General features: G+C 43.5%; 2 protein-coding genes across 6 annotated transcripts in view; one reads left to right on the top strand and one right to left on the bottom strand.

The window, feature by feature from the left end:
• Positions 1–12,893, bottom strand: part of susd6 (sushi domain containing 6) — a 30,974-nt gene extending 18,081 nt beyond the window's left edge. Inside the window, exons 1-2 of the mRNA XM_069161651.1 lie at positions 12,652–12,893; positions 6,670–6,864 (exon numbers count right to left, since the gene is read on the bottom strand). Coding sequence (XP_069017752.1) covers positions 6,670–6,823 — 154 coding nt within the window. The 5' untranslated portion in view covers positions 6,824–6,864; positions 12,652–12,893. The remainder of the gene's footprint in view (positions 1–6,669; positions 6,865–12,651) is intronic.
• A 1,890-nt stretch (positions 12,894–14,783) lies between these two features.
• Positions 14,784–20,203, top strand: acot20 (acyl-CoA thioesterase 20). 5 transcript variants are annotated; one of them, XM_069161814.1, is made up of 5 exons: positions 14,822–14,859; positions 15,203–15,268; positions 16,324–16,848; positions 16,962–17,164; positions 18,458–20,203. In XM_069161814.1, exons 3-5 carry the CDS (start codon positions 16,392–16,394, stop codon positions 19,046–19,048), a joined length of 1,251 nt encoding a protein of 416 aa, XP_069017915.1. In that variant the 5' UTR covers positions 14,822–14,859; positions 15,203–15,268; positions 16,324–16,391; the 3' UTR covers positions 19,049–20,203. The 5 variants fall into 5 exon arrangements, with proteins under 5 accessions (XP_069017916.1, XP_069017915.1, XP_069017913.1 ...); XM_069161812.1 differs by having other exon boundaries at positions 14,839–15,085; XM_069161815.1 differs by lacking the exon at positions 15,203–15,268 and having other exon boundaries at positions 14,784–14,859.
• The last annotated feature ends 417 nt before the right edge of the window (positions 20,204–20,620 follow it).

Below are 20,620 nucleotides of genomic sequence, written 5' to 3'. Positions count from 1 at the left end.
CGCGGCATGAACGTTACGCACGATCCGGTCTGTAATCCACCGACCGTCAATACTTTGGGCCCCGAAGGCGATGGCTGCCGCTTCAAATGGGCTGTCGTTGCGCTAAAGTCGAGCCGTGTCGGTTGTTTTAAGTGAGTCCAAACTAAGCACGTTAAAAACTTACCAACGGCGAACCGCTGGGAGCTTCATCGCGAAGCAGCTGCAGGAAGTGCACCTTTATTTGTCTCGGTCGCACCGACTGAGCCAGCGAGCAAGATAGGGATGTTTTCAATGCACGTCGCGCACTCCGGGTTTGTGTTTTGTGGGGAAACGGAGAAAAGCCACAGAGAACGGGTGAAGCGAATGAACCCCGAGCCTTCAGCTTGTCATTACGAAACCACATTTTTCCTGCCACGCCGCTGCGCAAGACCGTTCATGTCGCACCCGCGGCATGAGCGTTGATCACGGTCGCTCACGGTCTGACACAGCTCGGATGTCTCAATCGCTGGCAAATTCAGCATATGCGCGTGGGACGCTCGGATCCTCGCGTGCGAGCTGACGAACTCGTTTGAACAAGATGCGGTGCGGCGTGACGAAGAAACAGCCCACGGTCGGTGGGCCTGAAAGACACATCAAAGTGGAGGTGAGACAGGAGGGGGAGGAAACGAGACAGAAAGAAAAAAAAAAAAAAAAAAAAAAAAAAAAAGGGAAAGCGAACAGAGATTTACATTTTTTTTTTTTTTTTTAAAAAGGTCACTGAGATTAATGTGAACATTCACTTTAGCAAGGTTTGAAGAAGGCAGCTCAACAACGCAAATGCAAAAACAAAACAAAATTACAAAGACTGTGTGAAGGTGATGAAAAAACAAACCCACCTCCTGGAAACGAAAGAAAAAAGTGTGAATAAACATGTGAAAGAAAAAGCGGCAGGAAAAGCAACAGCAGACAGGAGAGACTGGGGGGATATATTTAGCAGCTCATTAGTCAGAGATGTCCTCTACTCAGCGGGCTGGTCCCTCGGATGAGGCCCTTTGGAAATCATTATGACTGCCTGCTGCTTCAGACAACCACACGCATTTCACTGGAAAACAATTTACAAACAGCCTCTCCTCTCCCCGGCCTTAATGTGGCTTCAAAAAAAAAAAAAAAAAACGTCCTCAATTTCTAACGAGAGGCCAAAACCCCTCCCCATCCTCCCTGTTTGTTAATAATAACAACTGCGTAGGTTTTGTTTTTTTTGTTGTTGTTTTTTTTAACACGACATGCTACGCGTTCAGCCTGAAGAGAAAACAGTGAGAGCCTCGTTATAAAGGCGGCTCCGCGGGATCACGTTTGACGGTTGATGTTGCCAGTGCCACCACTCCCTGCTTTGACATTCATTAGCCTTTACTCTGCAGCACCTGTCATTAGTGAAAGGCTACTCGGGTATGACAGCGGGACGGTAAGCGCAGTGCACATCTAGTCGTATCGGTGGGAACGTTTCATACGGAGACAGGCGAAATGGCAACAACAACAAAAATCAGAGTCCAAAAAAAAATAAAAAAAATATGAAGATCCGATTCTTTAAGCTGCGTATTAGCGGGCCGGGCGGCAGCGTGTGTAGCTAACAGTAATCCTGACCGTCTGGGATCTTCACCAGTAAAGGAACCATCCGGTCGACACTTTAAAAAAGTGAACGAGGTGGACTCGCGTCGCCTCTCCGCACTGCAGTATCCGTTTCCACGGAGTGTCTCTTTGCCTGGTGAGGCGCTTAAAAGTTTCCCTTTTGGGGGCTCGATTGGTTGGGGAGGGCTGGTAAAGGAACGCGGGGTGAGAACGGAGAGTGACGGCTCAAGTGATAAACACAGGTAATGAAAGAGAGAGAGAGAGAGAGAGAGAGAGAGAGACTGATGGATTCGACCTCACCGCTGCTAATGGGCTCCAGTCTCACCTGGCTAATGGCCGCAGCCTCAAAGACAGTCAGAGAGAGAGAAAAGGAAAGAACTGAGACATCATACAAAAAAAAAAAACTAAAAGGTGGGGGTGGGGGGGGGGGGGGGCTGCGTTGTGCTCAGTGCACTCAGTCACATGCACACGCATGTATAGTGAGTTAGCAGGCCTAATTGCTGACTGGCGATCTGGAGGAGCTGCAGCTCGCTGGGGTTTTTGGGCTGCAGAGCCTCCAAAAAAAACCCTAAAAGCCCCCTTTGTTCTCACATTTCAGAGATGAGCCAGTAGCCAATGTGTTGCTTTATTCCTGCGTGCCTGCAAAACCGCCTCGCTAATAGGACTTCAGGGGGCTATTCTGAACAGTTAATTGCACAGGGGACCACTGTAAAAAAACCCCTCCCCCTCCTCCCTCCCCCGGGTTGCAATGTTTGCAAACCCCAGTCTATCTAGCAGACTTTCCACTAATGTGCAGGGCAGACAGTCTGACAGTTTTTTTTTTTTTTTTTTGCTATACACGCAGCATTTGGTTGCAACAGAGAGCAACAAGTTTCATAGGCTACAACTGTTCGAAGATGCCAGAAAGTAAGGCATGGCTCATTCAGATATTTTCCTCTGTGGTCGGAGTAATGACGCTACGCTAGCCGCCGGAGTCGACTCCGTTATTATAGAGAAAGGAAGGGTTGTCAAGTCTTGTTCCTTGAGACTTGAAACTCAGCTTTCGAGAAATGAAATACTGAAATCCTTGGGCTGGTCCTGCAACACTGATTCAAGACCTGCCAAAAATTAAAAAAAAAAAAAAAAAAAAAAAAAAAGGATCTGTCTGTGCAATAGCCCTTGAAAAGGCAGAGAGAGAAAAAAAAAAAATGTATTCAACTCTCGCCATGAATGGCCAACAATCAACTGTCCAAAACAAACCCAAAGCCCAAAGGAAATTAGAAAGACAGCTCTCTGTTCCCCGTCTCGCCCTCCTCCCCTTTCACTCTGCTATTTTCTTTATCCAATGACTCCACTTTTTTTTCTTTCTTTTTTTTCCCTTTTCTTCTCGGGGTCATTTCCCGTTCTCACACATGAACATACATTAACGTCACCGTCACACAGAGCGCACAGCGGGCTCGTTTGTGGGAGACTTCTGGTACTCGCCGGCACTTTCATGTACAGCTTTAAGTCAACTTCGGAGAACAATGGGTTTCAGAGGGCCACATTTATCTATCTAACTGGACCCAGAAGGAGAGTTCGCGCCTCTCTGCCTCCTGACATGCAACACTGTTAAGAGCAGAAAACACGGTGTGTCTGTCTGTGTGTGTGTGTGTGTGTGTGTGTGTGTGTGTGTGTGTGTGTGTGTGTGTGTGATCGTGTGAAACGACTCTGTTCGTGCTCCGAGTTTTCATCTTTACTCTTCCAGTTCTGACTCACTGTCTGGGCCCACTTCCTCTGCAACAAACCACAAAGGCTCACTGTTAGAAATTGACACCATATTAGGAACCGAGCTCTACGCAGCCGACGTAAGCGTGATGTCAGACAGTCTCAGAAAAGACATGAAACGAGCGACACTTGCACTGTGCCCTGAAAATCCTCCCGACTGATGCCGCTTATCCCTTTTTGCGTGTACTCAAGACCCGAAGGTGCTGCTTTATGGCCGTGTTTGTTTACTGGCGCCCGGCTTCAGTGAACAGGATGTTTTCCTCGGCATTGTTGCTACTTTTGGAAGAATGTCCTGATTCATAAACACAAATGTAATCATGTGCCGTAATCACAAACACAAATCCGAGAGAGCCATTTACATCGACTCAGCAGATAGCCTGCTGGTAATCTCATTTACAAAGAACAGCTGAACGACAGATAAAAACGACATGACTTGGACTGCGACTGGTTCTAAAAATACCTCGGCTCCGAGACTACTTCCTAACAGAGCGTATTAACAATTGCACGAGATTGTTGTGCCGACTTTTCCAGAGAGAACATGAACTCAACAATGCAGAAGCGTAAAGCTTTTTCCTTTCTTTTATTTTTCAAAACGACCCCCCCCCCCCAAAAAAAATGGGGAAAGCGTATTTCAACCTTTGCTGTCTGTCATCCTGCCTCTCCATCTGGTTCCCCATCACCTAAAGGCCACGAGAGTAATATCCACAAAAAGACCAGGAGCGGCACATAAACCTCCACAGAGCAACAAAAAAAAAAAATTGATGACGCCGCTCTGCGCTTTAATCTAGTATCAGGTGTTTGGTTTGGCTCGGCTATGCAAATGGACTACAGTATATATTTTATATTATCCATTTCTATTCATACAGCAGACTGCTATTTGTATGAGTCTGGAATAGGCCTGTCAGCACAGATGAAATTTCATATTCATGAAATTTCCACGGCAATCTCCATCCCTGGAACACGTCAAGGGATTACCTATGTGAATTATGTATAGTGAGCAGGAGAGAGAGAGCCCAGGGAATGAAGCCACCAATGAGGACTATAAACTGAGTGCTTTATCTTCACTTGATGCGTCTAATTATAGATTTGATTTCATACTTGCAAGCTGTAAATGCTGCAATACAAACAGCATAATTTTTGAACACAATAATTGCTGGATCATGTTTGCACACGTGCATTTATGTTCGCCTTACTTAGAATCACTTTTCTTGGCCGTGAGTTCTGCTTGAAAAATATTTTATAGCTTTTCTTCCCGTTGCTTCGGTTATTGTGGAGCAAAGGCTGTAAATGTTTCATTCCTCCATATAAGTTTCTTGTGATGTTTGATTAAATATTTAAGTTCATACTTCAGTGCCTGAATGTAAAATAGCCCCAAAACACTCATCAGAAATTTGAAATACTGTATTCATTCATCATTAACAGGTTAGGGAAAAGATCTGTTTCAGTACAATGTCAGCCACTGGTATTAATAATATGTTGCTTATGTTCATTTAATGCAAGAGAGCAAATATCAAGTGCTGTACACCATTTTGAAGAGCCACAACTCTTGAACAGTGAGTCAGCACAGATACGGCCTTCTGCACCATAAGGAAGTAATTATGCTATAAATATTACGTCAATGCCTAAAATTAACCTTTGGATTTTTATTAGTTCACTCAAAGCCCCATCTGGGATTTTCCATTAAATTGCTGAAAAGCAGTTATTTACAGCAGAAAAATAGCGTCAACATGAAAACAAAAGTAGACAATTTAAAAAAAAAAAAATAAAATAAAGAAATAAAGAAATAAATATCATAGAAAATAAAAAGTTTGTTTAACTGGGTCTGCTGATGAGATAATAGGTCTACAAGGCTTTAGACTTTACGCCTGGTATCGGGGGTCTAGAGAACTGTCTGTCCTTTTCCAGTATTTGACTGGCACAGGTGCATCTTGGGTATTAAAAAAAAATGGTTTGGGGTGCATTTTTCCTTATGTAACGCACCAACAGTCGCAAACAGGGATTATCTTTTGATACAGGGGCTCAAAATATTTGCCGACATCCTTATAGGAGATCCACAAATAAGCGGAGTGTGTAAATCAAACAGAAAGACAGGATTTCTCACACACACACACACACACACACACACACACACACGTACAGTACCCTGAGCACGTGGGCTGGGGATTTGAGGACACATTTCTGTTGGTATTCGTAGACAGTGTGTGTGTGTGTGTGTTGGACACAGAACGTGAGCGTGATAACCAACCCCTCTGGGCTCTACGTGAATCATGTGTGTTACATAAGAGAGAGAGAGAGAGAGAGAGAGAGAGAGCAGTGCCCTCCTCCCGTGCCCATCTCTCTCAATTTATATTCCTTCTGTTGCTGTTTCACACTCTCATAAGCACATCTATTTATTTAAGGCATAAAAGAAAGAAAATCAATTAACACTTCTAAACATCCCAGAGCCTTAAATCACCCCTAACACACACGTTTACTTATTCACACATGCAGAGTCCGTTTGCTCTCAGTGGCAAGGACATCTGGCACATTTCACAAGCTGGCTTGTGTGTGTGTGTGTGTGTGTGTGTGTGTGTGTGTGTGTGTGTGTGTGTGTGTGTGTGTGTGTGTAGTGCGTGTGAAGAGGTAGGGTGTGTTTGTGTGTGTGTAAAGGGGGGGGGATCAGAGGGCTGAAGTGAAAGGAAAGCTGGCACAAGTGAAAGGGTTCAGCAAGTCCACGCCATCATCATTTTACTCCTTTAGAGGAAACAAAAGGACACAAGATCTGGAAGTCCTGCAGTGTTTGATAAATATCTGGATTGTTTACTTTATATTCCACATGAAAACCACATTTTCCTCCATTAGACAATCGGCTCCATTTGAAAACCTGACACTTCACATTCAAAGATAATCATCTCGGACCTCGGTTCCAAAACATAAAAACCTGATTTGAGGGTTCGTAAACAAAGTTGGCTGGCCGTGCTAAGAGCTCTCAGAGGACGCTAAATGTCACGGTTGATTAAGGCCTTATGACAGCAGCCTGACCGCAGACAACATCATCTCTCTGTTTCACTCGATAGCGGACGTTGTGTTGTGACTCATTAGGACGGTGAATGGATACACGGAGTGTGTGGGATCTGAGCGCTCAGCTGCCGCTCTGAGGCAGAGCAACCTGACCGACCACAAGGGTAAAGGAAGCCAGTGTAATCTAACTGACCTGCAGGGCGCGGGTGGAAATAACCTCCATCAATTCACAGGAGACGGGCGAAGATGGCGGTTTTACTCGTGTGAGGGCAAACGGCCTCAGAGAGAGAGAGAGAGAGAGAGAAAAAAGGTGCGCATGTGTGTTTCTCTGTGACTTACCTGATGCGTGACCATGAGGGAGCAGGATGAAGAGGAGGAGAAGCGCGAAGGCAGCCAGCCTGTGGACTCGAGAGGAGGAGGAGGAGGAGGAGGTGGAGGAGGAGGAAGAGGATGACAGGGCTCTCGTCTGAAACGCTACCATTCCATCGCACATCTTTTCCTCCGACGACCAGGGAGAGTCCTCTACGGCTTAACCTGTCCAGGCCACATAGATAGAGATAGAGATGAAGGGATAGAGAGAGGGAGGATTGGGGAGGGGGGGGGGGGGGGGGGGGCAACACACGGATTACTATCAACATTCAGCGAGGATTACGTAACCAGAAGCAACACAGAGAGAACAGGAGGGAATACAGGGAGATCGTCACTGTACGTAGACGGGAAGAGAGACGGAGAAAAGGCCCCCGCGCTGCACGTCGGTAAACACAATTGGTTTGCTGACGACGGCACGAACGATCGAACTAAACGAACCGAGCGACGCACTCCGTTGTAGGCGACGTCGCGAGGAAACGGATCCCCCGCTGCCGATGAGGCAGCAACGTCAGGGGGCAGCGAGGCGAGGACGGTGCGACGGAGAGTCAGCGTCGAGTTTTACAGCGATTACGACTGCAGCTTTTGCAAAACAAAAACAACAAAAAATAAATTAAAAAAAAGAAGGAGTTTTGTCGAAGAAGCTGCATTTTACTGTAGCTTCATCATAAAATAAGTATAATTTCCATAGGTTCATGACTTCAAGGCCGCTCCGTGCTCTTAAGGCAGTCCGCATCAGCGGAACTTCAGATATTTGCAGGACTTAGCAATTTGTTTATAATTTATAAATGCACATGAACAAACACTTTTGCTGCAGGAACTCCTCAAATGGAATATGTAGATGGAATACCGCGGAAGGATAAACAAACGCCACACTTTGGTCATCTCCGTTGTGATGCTACTCCACCGTATGCTGCAGGTCGTTTCCCGCAGTTGAGTTTAACGGATGAATTATGCAGAGATTACCGCATTAGGCACTCCTTTTCAAATGTCTCCTGTATTTCGTAACGACTAATATATCTCGTACAGCCAGTGTAAGACAATTATAGCAGTGCAAACAGCTCCCGTTTTGTTTCTTGCGCCACTTATTACAGACGGCACGCGATGTTTTCACCGCGATCTGTTTTTTTTTTTCCTTCTTCTTCTTCTTCTTCTTTTCTTACGTTAGCACGGCGTAGGTGAGATCTCTGCTGCAAATGTAAAACACGCACACGTAAAAATCAAACATCTGGTTCTGTGGGGCCAGCTGTACGACAGCGGAGGAAAGAAAGCAGGAAGGAGATAAGAGTTGCCATGAGTTACGGTTAAACAGCATTCGTGGGATAAAATGCACATGGACAAAAACATCCCCCGTTCCCTCGCCGCAAATATTTCTCCACGACGCCAAACTAACTAACTTCTATAAAGCGTCCATCGGTTGATTGGGTGGATGCAGCGAGACAGACGTACACTATCATTACGTAAATGAGAGGCAGGTGCACAGCGCGTCGGTTATGTTGCATCAGAGAGATCGGGGATGGAGGAGTAGCAGCGGCTACGTTTTTGTGGGCAATTAGCCGACTGGCAGGCAGGATATTTTAAAGAGATGGCAGAGGGGCCCATTACAAAAAAGGCTGCGGCGCTACAGTCTACGGTAATGGCGTGGCTGCACTTAGAGGGCCGCAAATTTAATTGCAGATCGGCCGCGTGACCGCTGGCACTGCCACGGACAACCCGGACCGCGATGACACACACACAGGTTGGCTGATAACATACACACTGCATGCCGGGAGGGGGGGAGGGGGTGACTCTGCATCACAGACAATGCAGACCTTGTTTAGTTGATCAGGTTGACAGATCAACAAATCAAAACGCAGCTTCTTTCTCGGTGCAGCCCAAAGCTCGTTAGTCCTCTTTTTTTTTGCACTGAGGCTATAAATATGCTTTGGCAACTTTGGCACCTTTTAGGCAATTTGTCAGTGCTTCCTGTACTGGACTGCGCTACACTTGAAATTGCCCATGATGATCAACTTCATTTAAAATTACCAGCAAATTTCCAACAAACACGAGCAGCGGCTCGCTACTGCCCGCCACCTTTCTGATGTCCCCGGGGAGCAGGATGGCGAGGCGTACCTGCCCGTGGCGCCGGCCGGTGGGAGAGAGTGACGCAAGTCAATTTTGGCAGGACAGTCTGGGTGCTGCGTCGAGCCAAAGGGCAGCTAGTCAAAAGCACATGCAGGAGACCTGTGCCAGCCATTTGCTCCAGAGATGCTTTGTCATTTGTCCACACTGGGATCAGAGCACAGAGGCTGCACAGGCCTGTGCTATATAGATAGATGGTCTTCTTGACAAATTAATCTCTTCGAAATATCATGGGCAAACAAAAGTCAAAGGCAGGACAACAAACTACACTTGTTGGGGTGTAAATAACTGCTTGGGGTGGCATTTATAATGCAGGACTAACCTTCGAAAAAGAGCTGAGGGCAGAGTATTGACTAGTCAGTACATCTGCAAAATGAAAACTTAAGCAGAATTATCTTAATTGCTTTTACACAAGAGAGTCTGAGAAAGGAGAAAGTCGTTAACTCTATGCTAAGGTGAACTACAAAATACAGCATATCATTAGCTATAACAAGATATAACTGAGCCTTAAAGACATTTTTGCAGATCTTTTAATGCACCGACTTTATGCTCATACCTTTAATTGATTAAAAACACAGCTGGCAGTTTGACAGCGAAAGCACAGGAATATTTCGAGTTTGGATGTCAACCTAACTTGCAACTGCGTGGGTTTCCTGTCAGACGCTGCCAAAGATGTTGAGCTTGACACATGACATTAACGAATGTGGTGCTATTTTAAAGTTGAAGACATTTTTCTGGAACACTATTTTGCATCAAACCACATAAACAAACACTTCCTGCCAGCTGCTGCATGTAGCCAGGTAAAATTTGGCTTTTTCAAGATCCAAATTTGCCATTTAGGTTCGGCAGCATGTATTTAAATAGCTCCGTCATTGACATTTAAACCATTATTGCATTATGACTACTTTTGATAATTCTAAAATGAGTTGAGTTTTGGAAAATTTGCCTCAGAAAACAAATACATGAAGATGTAATGCCAACATCATGTGCTCAATTAGGCATATTCAGTTTGATCACTTGACTTTGCCCCTAAACAATACAGAAAGAGCAATCTCTGTCACAAGGGCACAAAGTGGCAAGACTAGCCATTGTAGGGCATTGTGGAAAATTGTAAATCTGCAGTTCACCGTCATATTAACAGAACACGGAAATTAGACGACTTTGATGATCGTTATAATCATTGAAGGTATTTAACAAGCAAAAATGCCAAACATGCTAATTCCAGCTTCCCCTGTGTGGGCATTTTTTTTTTCCTGTATTATATGACAGCAAAATGACCATCTACAGGGTTTTAAGATGTCGCATCTGTGGGCCATACTTTGACCCAGTGCATTAAAGAAGTGGAGGTTTTAAGAGAATAAATACTTTCTCTGTTTAGTCCTCCACTTGAGGGGAAAAAAAAACAAAAAAAAAAAACTATGCAACTCTCCACTTCACACACCAGTGAGACGACCAGTCAGCCAGCAGGCTGCTACTGCAGTTTCTCAGCTGCCCGGGGCTCCTGGAATGCAAAGGGAGCCAAGGAGAGCAGCAGTGCAGGCATGCGTCCGGGAACAGAGAGCACTCAGTGTGCCAAAGAAACAGCCGAGAGGAGATTTCCACCCGATAGGCCCCAGTGCTGCTGCTGCTGCTGCCGCCGGTGGCGGAGCCTGCGTGGGCCTGCGGAGGGAGCCCAGAGATGGGGCTCTGCATGGCGGCAGAGAAAGGACCCTTTGTTAGGAATATTATAGCGTTAAGCCCCACAGCGCCTCAGCATCCCTGCGTACTGCCGCCAGGAGGAGGGGGGGGGGGACAGAAACAGACAGAAAGACGGGGGAGAAAATTAAGATAGAAGCGAGAAGGAACGGACGCAAGGAGAGGAGGCACCAACGGGAGAATAATAAGAGGGTAAACTCACTAAAAATGAGAGAAACACGAGTTTACTATGATGACAGTGGTGAAAGGAAGGGAAATCTTGAGAGGAGAATTCAAACGAAATGCAGTTTTCCTGTCTTTACTCGCAATGTGTTTTCTCTACATATGTTGTCAAACAGAAAATGCCTCTCAATACTGGGATTATAAAAATGTCCCTGGAATAACACAAAGTCTTTCAAACTGAGAGCCATTAAGGCCGCATATTTGTTTATCTGCCAGCTATTCTGTAAAAGCCAGGACATGTACATGGTGTAAAAACAAAAAGAGTAACGCGGAACAACGAGTGATTGTGATCATTTACCAGAAATATAACCTCAATCAGCTCAGAGAAGTAAAACATCTCGTAGCTGTCGTAACAACTGTGTCAACAAAAGTAGGCTAAGAACCAGACACACGCTGGGTATTGTTGAGCACTTATAATACTGTAACTCGCTGGCGTTATAGCATTATGAAATATCAGGGTGTGGAAGAAAGCCCATCGCCTCGCTGAAGTTATTGTAATGTCTCCACATTGAATAAGTGCCAACACCAGAGATGGTACTTCTAGAGAGAAAATTGAGAAATGGCTGAGTGCAAACAACATACTGTGTGGTCAGTGAACATCGTCTAGTTCAACAACGTAGCCAGCAGGCAGGAAAATGCTGGCTGACAGCAGGTTTGATTTTTGTGGGAACAGAAATCATTGACAGGATGGTCCGTTTTTTAGCTAATCCAACAAAAAACCCAATGTTACAGCAAAGAAGGCAGAGCTGGATAACCAGCTACCGCCGTAGGAATGGCACAATATCTCTTTTATCATATTTCTGGCCCCAAAACAACAAACAAGATGGTGCACAAAGACTTGATCAAAACATTGGAAGGTCTGATGCTAAACACAGCATACTTGACTTGTTTTTTGTAAAAGGGAACATTTTGGACCTGGATCTGACTTTGTTCTCCGGTGTAAACACAACAGCATTTCACATCTGGACTTGTCTGCCCTCTGCTACGGCTAAAGTGTCACATCTTAGCCTGCCCCGCAAACAGGAAACGACTCAAACTTTTTTTTTTTTTTTACTGGAACAAAAGCGAGTGGGTGGGAAACTCCACTTTTGGGAATATCTTCCGGAAAGAAGCCCTCAAAACTCCCCGATTATTGCGTCTCTGCAACGGGATCAAACGTGGTCCACTCACTGCCTCCCCGGCCGTCCTAAAGCACAGTCACACGCTCCGACACGTGCAACTGTACTGCGAGCTATTTAAACAAAGAGTGTGGTGGGCTGCCAACACACACACACACACACACACACACACACACACACACACACACACACACAGAGCCGAATTTAAAAACAAAGACAGATACGACCCAGCCCTGTTCAAAGAAAGTAACATAGCCGGACGTACAACCATTAAATATGTTGTATTACTCAAGTCTTTTTATATGCACCATAAAAAAACAATCACCGAGCAGACTCGTTTCCTTGTGTTGTTCACGTGACCAAATGTAACAATACAGTAACGTTACAGCTGTTGACTGCAACTGACGTGACTAACCAGCAACTCGAGACGTTTCTGTGGTTTATTTTATTTATTTTTGCTACGTACTTAACACTTATATCCAGCTGACATAAACAAAATAAGGCAATTATCCAAACGTTTAACGACGGGTTTTTTTTTTTTTTTTTTCCAGAGATCACAGGCTAGCCCAGTTAACAAACACACCTCGTTAGTTGACGAACACAAAATTGACAACTAGTTATCCACCGTGACAAGTCGACGTTTTATTTCCTGTTTTTTTTTTTTGTCATGTAATACAATAAATACGGATAAGACGGAAGGGAGAAGGAGAAAGCAAAAGAGGTCTCGTAGTGGCCTATGTTTGCTTAGCTTGCGGAAAAAAAAAAAAAAAAAAAAAAAAAAAAAAGCGACAAGACTCACCAATGTAAAGGTTACCAGCAGCGAGCTCTCCTCTCTCTGGTTCACATTCGAGGCATTAATGGTCGTGTAAACGGAGACACCCAGACTAAAATGTGGGGGTAAAAACGGTGTAAAAACACAAGGTTTTCGTCGTCTAGTTCCGTCGGTCCCGCTCCCTTGTTCCCGGTCCTCGACTCGCCAGTTCTTTATTTTAGGTGAGCGGAAACACTCGCTGAGAACTCTACAGGGCTGCCTCGCTCTCGCGCGGTCTCCATGGCTACCCCTGTAAAAAAAAAAAAAAAAAAAAAAAAAAAAGGGCGGGTCCAAATGTTGTCAAGCCAACCATAAGGTTCGACTTCAAAATAAAAGCACAGCATTCGGTTCGGAGACAAAAGACTCAAGAAAAAAAGAAAAATACAAACCAATTAAAAACTGCAATTGTCTTAACCTGGTAATAGCACTGCGTGTTTTGTGGCGTATTTTGTTTTATTTTGTGCGAATTTAAGCTCATGTAAGATGTCTTAAAAGTCCGCTATTTATGATCCCGATGAGACAAAAACGTTTAAAGCAACAAAAATATTAGCAGAATAATATTCATCTCTTTTATTAAAGTTGCTGTCCTAATGAGAAGTGACTTGGCGGTAACTTCCCTTTTATTCTTTAAGAAGGGAAAAGGTGATAAATTTGAGATCACTTAAATAAATACAGTTCACTTGTAATTTTCACTGTAACCTTGCAATACATAATGCATCACTGCAAACGTGCATTAAAAGAGGCTGTCACCCTTTTTTTTTTTTTTCCTGAGTGCTATAAAAGAGTTAATCAGCATCTGACAACATTGAAACAATCATGTCATCCTTAGCCATCGTTCTATAAAAATGAAGGAGAATTTAATTTCTGGACCAATGAAATATATTGAGCAGCTACGGTGTCCAAATAAGGTTTATTACAGACAAATGTTGACTAGGAAGATATAAACTGGATTTGGCTTTAATGTGAGGATAACTTCATCCATATCATACAGTAATCTGTTACTTATCCTCTTAGATTCACTCCAGTCATATAAATCACTTCATGCAGTCGGAGGGAAACTCATAACCCAGCAGTAACTAAAGAGGCTCTTCTGTAAAAAATAAATTAAAAAAAAAAATGCACACCAGGGTGCCATAATGAAACAATGTCCAATAAGAGATCATTATTTTTGAAAACCATAGATTTGTTCAAGCTGTATGTTTACAAGTTTGTTGTTTCTGCTTAGTTGTTAAGTCCACTTTTTATTTTCACTTTACAACTGGCTCACTGTTTTCCGTTTATACCCCCCTGCTGTCTATTGAAGATTTATTTCCTCATTTAAAAGCCATCTTCGTGATAGCAAAGGATTTAAAATCCTAGCACCTGCCAGCCACTGTTTGATAGGATAAAACTCCAGCATTACACCTTGACATGTCATTGAGACCTGTAAAGATTATCTGAGATGACACCTGCATGATGAACCAGTTGTCTCATTAAAATGAAAATATATGCAGTAAGTTGGTCCAACATCTAATCAGATCATCTCCTCCGTAGGGAAATACACGCAATGTAAATGAGTTTCATATCATGTGCTGTCCTCGTCTTGTTGTGGTCGGTATGATAAGACTGGGACATGTAGGGACACTGTGTTAGGTGATTAAAATTTGTATGTTACTCCTGTGCAGACAGGAGGACTGAACTAACCTTTCAGGCCTTTCTATTGTTATTGCATCAAGCTAATGCTGGCATCTAGTGGTTGCATTGCCTTTCTACCTACATATTTTGGTTTCTGACATGAACATATCTGCTGGCAAATAAATAATTGTTAACAATGAAGATAAAATATATGGGTTTTTTAAAAAAAAATAAATTATTATTTCTTTTATGTTAGAAAATAGCCAAATTAAATGATCTCGCTGCGTTAACCTCCGAAAATCTGGAGGGTTACACAGAAAAGGGGGGAAACCCCGTTTAAACTTCTTTATCATTTAAATTTTAATACACACAATGAATAAATATTGACATTCACCCTTTCAAGTGTGAGAGGAAATTACACAATCATAAGACAAAACACAACATAAGCGGCTCATCCCAAAAACCGGACTCCCCCACCCCTCCGTCGGGAAAGTGGTTGCGCCCGGTTGCTTCCTCCTCGGTGATTGCTGCTTCCGTTGTGACGTCGTGTTTGTACACAAGTTAATGCTGGGAAGTTAACAGGTACGCTTGGCCAGGAGACAGTATGTATAGCTTTAAATGTTGAAATTTGCACCATGACCGAATTATGATTCACTCCACTCGTTCGTTGTTTTTTGGTTTTTTTTCAAAACAAAAACGGGAAAGAAAAACAAAACCACAGTTAAGATAAAAAAAAAAAAAACAGAGCTAATATGAAACCACAACAGCTGAAGGAGTCGAGGCTTCATGGGAACTTGGCTTTTGTGTTGTGGGTGCCAGTTAACTATCTCTTATTCTGGGGTTTTTTTTAATCCGGGGATTTGACCCTTCACCCAGTTAAACCGTGTCCTGTCCTTCTGTCCTTGAATGCACTCTGCTGCATTAGTTGGAGACCCTCACTGCATTTCTTCTTAATCCCGTGCTGTCATGAGCAGACCAAAGCGTGCCAAACGTAGGTAGACCGATCACCTTTACTTTTAACATGTGACTGTCTTTTCTGGGTGAAAGGTTCATTCAATCGTACGCATGGGGATGTCTATTTAGATACATGCCATTATCTTGTCATCGCTATATTTGCCCATATATTGCACTTTAATAAGCTTTATTATAGTAATGTTTGTGTACGCACCTTGCTGTCTCATTGAATATGTGCTGTTTTTGTTAAATAATATGATGGCCTGTTTGAGTATTTCAATTTATTTTTCTGTTTTATTTGACAATAAGCTAATGTAGATATAATGGTGCTTACCTAAGCAATACTGAATATGCAGATACAGATAAAATAATATACATATACAGACTTACTGAATCTCATTTGCAAAATCAAATAATTGTTCAAATGCTTCATTCAGAAGAAGATTATTAAACCTTGTGAAAGTCCACATAGCGAATCACATATCATCAAGTTTGATTGTTGTGGGGCTGATTTCCAACATTGACGAGAGAGCCGTGCAGAGGTGAAGCGGCTGGACTTCTAGTGAAAGAACAACAGTCTTTCTCTCCAAACATCAGCAACACAAAAGGGGTGATTGTGGACTTCACACCCCCGTGAACATCAGGTGGTCCAGCAGTGAGGAGGGAGCCCGGCTTCAGGTCTCCCAGTCAACTCTTCCTGAACACCTCGTTCTTTGTGAAAAGGGCACTGTACCTCCGGAGAGGATGGCGGAGGACCGGTATTCACACACCCATTCTCAAATGCTTCTGCAGAAGCATTATAAAGAGCATCCTGACCTTAGACAGAAAAGCACTGCAGCAGGTAGTTATGACTGTCCAGCACATCACTGGGTGAAGTTTTCCTGCCATCAAGGACATCTTCACCGAACGGTGTGTAAGGAAGGCCTGCAGCATCAGGAAGGATCCCTCACACGGACTGTTTCAGTAATGATATTTTAATAAAAGACAAGAAACACAACTTCTCCTTTGATAGCACTCAGAGGTGTGTTTGTGTGTGTGTGTCTCTCTGTGCAAAAGCTGTGACATTCATTTAATTCCTGATCTCCTCCACAGATGCAGTGACGTCAGAGCTGTGCCCTCAGTACTAAAGTAAAGGCCATCTAAACCCTTGAACAACTGAAATGGCTTACTCACAGGTCCGCCTGAAAATCCTCCCCAGCGTTCGTTGCCTCTTTGATAAACTGGTCCAGGTAAAAGTTGAAGGACTGGCTGCTCACAAAGCCGTGGAGCTGAGGTCCAAAGTGGTTGACGACAGAGGGATGGTTTTCAAAGCCTCTGCCTTGTACACCGCAGACGAGACCGGCCGGGTGGATGTCAGCCGCGCGCCCTCTCTGGGAGGAAGCTACACCGGCGTGGAGCCCATGGGTTTGTTCTGGGCCCTGGCGCCAGAAACGCCCCACAATAAACTCCTGAAGAAGAACGTGCTCAGCCCAACGCTGGTGGAGTTACAAGCCCTGAATAAGGAAACCGGTGAGCTCTTAGCATCTGAAACCAACGAGAGGGGATACATGACGGAGGGGATGAAGAGGATACCTGTGCAGGAGGGCAAAATACGAGGGGTCCTCTTCATACCACCAGGTGAGCTTCTCTGGAGTTGAGAAGGATAAATACATATTAGACCACGGTCGGTATTTAACTCGCGCTTCTTTCCACTGCTCTTTGCTTTCTTGTTTTTTTTTTTTCTTCTTCAGGAGACGGTCCATTCCCAGGAATTGTGGATCTGTACCTTTTTGGTGGAGGTCTTACTGAACCCAGAGCCAGCCTCTTGGCAAGTAAAGGTTTTGTGGTTCTGGCACTGGCCTATCAGCGTTACCAGGATTTACCAAAAAACCCCGCAAACTTGGATTTGGAGTACTTTGAAGAGGCTGTAACTTATCTGAGGAGACGAGCAGAGGTGAGGATTAACGATTAAAACACATTTATTTTATAGTCTCAGAATCTAAATTTTTATTCCTCTCATATACCGTTGACTGTTTTTAATTATTGTGAATATTGTAAAAACAAATTTCAAACATGAAGAAAGAATGTATGAGATGTAGTACAGACCTGTAGTTTGTATTTGTTGAGCCAGTGTTGCCATCTACTGGCTGTTTTCAGATGTCACAACAATGCAATGGATTTGTGACAAACTTAAAGTCCTTTACAGATCTTGCATATTAAAGATAATTTTACAGCTGAAATGATTAGTTGATCAGTTGATCCTCTTCCTGTGAAAATGTTCTGCTTGTACTAATTTTATATAAAAAAAATATTCAATATTCAAGTTTTGGACTTTTGGTCATGCAGAGTAAGTGAATTAAAAATTTAGTTATAAGAATTTTCCAAACATTTTTCAGTTTTTTGGAACCCTTTTGTGTTTAAGCTTGAGTTTATTTATTGATCAACTTATATTTCATCACATCTGACGACGTATAGTCCATACTGTGAGTATTGGGACATCTACAAATTTAGTTTTTCAACTCGCTGCTTCTGCATTTTCACTTTGAGTGCCAACCGTGATGGAGATTTACACCTGTTAACACATTGCCTAAAGCAATTAGGCAGATATACATGAAGGCAAACTAAATTATATTCAACATTTTGTCAAAAATCTTTTGCATGGACATCAGAGGACATCTGACTCTTCCCTGGTTGTGCTTGTCCGGTCCGTCACTGCAGACAAGTTAACCTCTTGCCTGCCGTCGGTCTTTCATCCTTTACTCTGGTCTGAGATCAGCTGATTGACTCGGCCAGTCGAGGATACTTGTCCTCTTTACTCTGAAAATCTCTTTGGTTGTTTTGGCTGTGTGTGTTTGGATCATGCAGAATGATAATGTGGTCTAATGAGATCCCGTTACTACCGTCAGCGGTGAAATCATCAATTAATACCAGTGTGCCAGTTCCATTGGCAGCCAAACATGCCCAAGCCATAACAGAACCCCCGGCATGTTTGGCAGATGAAGTGCTGTGATTTTGGACCATTAGCTGGTCCTTTTCTCTCTCTCTCTCTCTCTCTCTCTCTCTCTCTTAACAGCTCTCTCAATAGCAAAGGTTTTCCAATTAAAGCTGAGACTTGGCACTTCAGCATCCATTAACTGATGTTAATTGAAGTGACCGTCCATGTACTTGCAGTCAGGAGTGAATAAGCAGAGCTACACCTGTTTCAGAAAAGGAAATCTAAATATAAACCTAATAATTCTGTATGCAGGTAAAAGGTCCCAGGGTCGGCATCATATCCATCTCTCATAGCGGTGGTTTGGCCATGGCGATGTCATCTTTTCTCTCTGGGATCTCAGCAACCGTCTGTATCAACGCCTGCAATGCAAATACAGTGATTCCTCTCCACTACAAAGACATTGTGATACCTCCACTTCCCTATGTCATAAAGAACGTCAAATTCACAGACTCTGGGCTTCTGGATATCCGCGACGTCTTGACAGACCCATCCTTGGAGACAAACAAGCCGTCTTTGATGCCAATCGAACGCGCCAGCTGCCAGTTCCTGTTTGCTGCTTCTGAAGACGACCACAACTGGAACAGCGCTTTATTCGCCGAGCAGGCTGCCGCGACGCTGAGAAATCACGGCAAAGCATCGTTCCAGCTGGTCACTTATCCGAAAGCTGGACACTTTCTGGAGGCCCCTCACACGCCTTATTGTGCGTCCGGGATTCATGCGGCCATAGGGAGCGCTGTGCTGTTTGGTGGCGAGCCAAAAGCCCATGTTGAGGCCCAGCTGGACCTGTGGGATCGAGTCCAGGAGTTCTTCAAGAGCCACTTGGACAGCAAGAGCACTTTTTAGCAGCCGATTCTGTATCAAGTCGATCAAGAATCCCTGAACGGTTGTTTGTAGTGATGCTCAACAGTGCCAGTAGCTTTCCCTTTTTGGACTTTTGTAGACCTGAAACTAACTCGTCACTCCTCAGTTCCAACCAGTGACGTTTGTCAACGGCCTTGAGTTCGGATTTTGTCTGGGCCATCTTGCTAGTCCCGTACGGTTCGAAGCCGGAAGTGACCATATTTGGACGAGCTGGGGGAGGGGGGAGCGAGCGGTGGATCTGACTTGATCTGATTGGAAAGCCAGCGATACTACGTCCCGCCCACCAATAGCCCTAACCTCATTGGACCACGGGCATGTCAATCAAACAGACACGCCCCCAAAACCAAATCTTTTTCAAGCTTCTTTTCCAAGTAATGATGGAATGATTTTCAGATGGACCGCCAGAAAACTAATAAGAAGAGGAGACTTTAGCTAACAACACACACAGAGATAACTTGTGGAGAAATGTATTGACTGTTTAAAAAAGAAGTTGAATGGGAGTCTATGACACAAAAGTATCTATTCCCAGCAGGTGACTTGAGAAGAGATGTCATCCTCCTTGTTAGTAAAATGAATAAAACACATATGCCTTGTTAACCTGCCATCCTCGCAGAGAGTCCACCGGCTCTGACTGAATCATTGATCCTTTGACTGACTGGAGTTTCTGCAACTTAGATCTATATCACTGACCGTGGCTCTGAAATATCAGGAGCCTGTTTGAGCACGTTCTCCTGTGCTGTGTATTGATGAATCCAGTTGTATTGATAAATGCTCAGGCAATAACAGGCAGTGCTGCTAATGTTGCTGTCTTATTTAAGTATTCCTTAAGAGCAGGAGGCAGTCAGCCTTCATTATTGGTGTTTATTACTTGTTTTCTTTCCTTCATTAACATGACAAACTGCTGTGAAACTGACCTGTATCACAGTACATGGAGTGATATGTTGTGTGGTTGGAAATGATAATAGCAACAAGCTACCTGAAGCTTTCAGAACTCTTTAACACTTCTTGCCTAAATGTTAAATGCACTATTGTCATTTTAAATTCCCAGTATTGGAAATAAATGTTGAATTGTTTTGCTTGTGATTGTATGAAGGCTTCGTAATCAGTCAGTTTGATATTTGAATGACTTTTAATGATGCGTGCTATCACATTTTAATCTTACAGTATATTGCATTTTTAATAGTGTTCTATATAAATAAATAATTTCAAGAAAACAGAACTTAAAAATTTGCAAAATTAGTCATCGAATCAAATTCAGCATATACTGGTCCATTTTTTTTTTTTTTTTTAATAAAAGCAGTAGTTTCAGAATGTAAATTATTATTTGTGCAAATGATGTACCGCCGTTCTACAGTCGCCTCAAGTTTCTTTCACACAATGAGAGATATGTGTTGTCATAGTGTGAAACAGATTTGACAGAGAGAGTACTGCGATGGCACAAAAGCAAATATTTTAAATAATTGTAATCCCATCATGGCATTTTTTATTCCAATGTTAAAGTTAAAAACTTTAAAATTTTACATGAAGGGCTTTTGCTTGTTTCAAAGGGTTAGT

This window comes from Embiotoca jacksoni, unplaced genomic scaffold, assembly GCF_022577435.1.
Source record: "Embiotoca jacksoni isolate LCO1_2020_lvr unplaced genomic scaffold, fEmbJac1.0.p SCAF_29, whole genome shotgun sequence".
Classification (NCBI taxonomy): Eukaryota; Metazoa; Chordata; class Actinopteri; family Embiotocidae; genus Embiotoca; species Embiotoca jacksoni.
This window is presented reverse-complemented; position numbering and strand designations above follow the sequence as displayed.

What these genes read in the sequence shown, in the direction of transcription:
- acot20 (XM_069161815.1), top strand. Translation starts at nt 16,392, where the DNA reads ATGGCTTACTCACAGGTCCGCCTGAAAATCCTCCCCAGCGTTCGTTGC. An exon ending in GGTCCTCTTCATACCACCAG is followed by an intron (nt 16,849 to 16,961) that starts GTGAGCTTCTCT and finishes TTTCTTCTTCAG; the next exon opens with GAGACGGTCCATTCCCAGGA. An exon ending in ATCTGAGGAGACGAGCAGAG is followed by an intron (nt 17,165 to 18,457) that starts GTGAGGATTAAC and finishes TTCTGTATGCAG; the next exon opens with GTAAAAGGTCCCAGGGTCGG.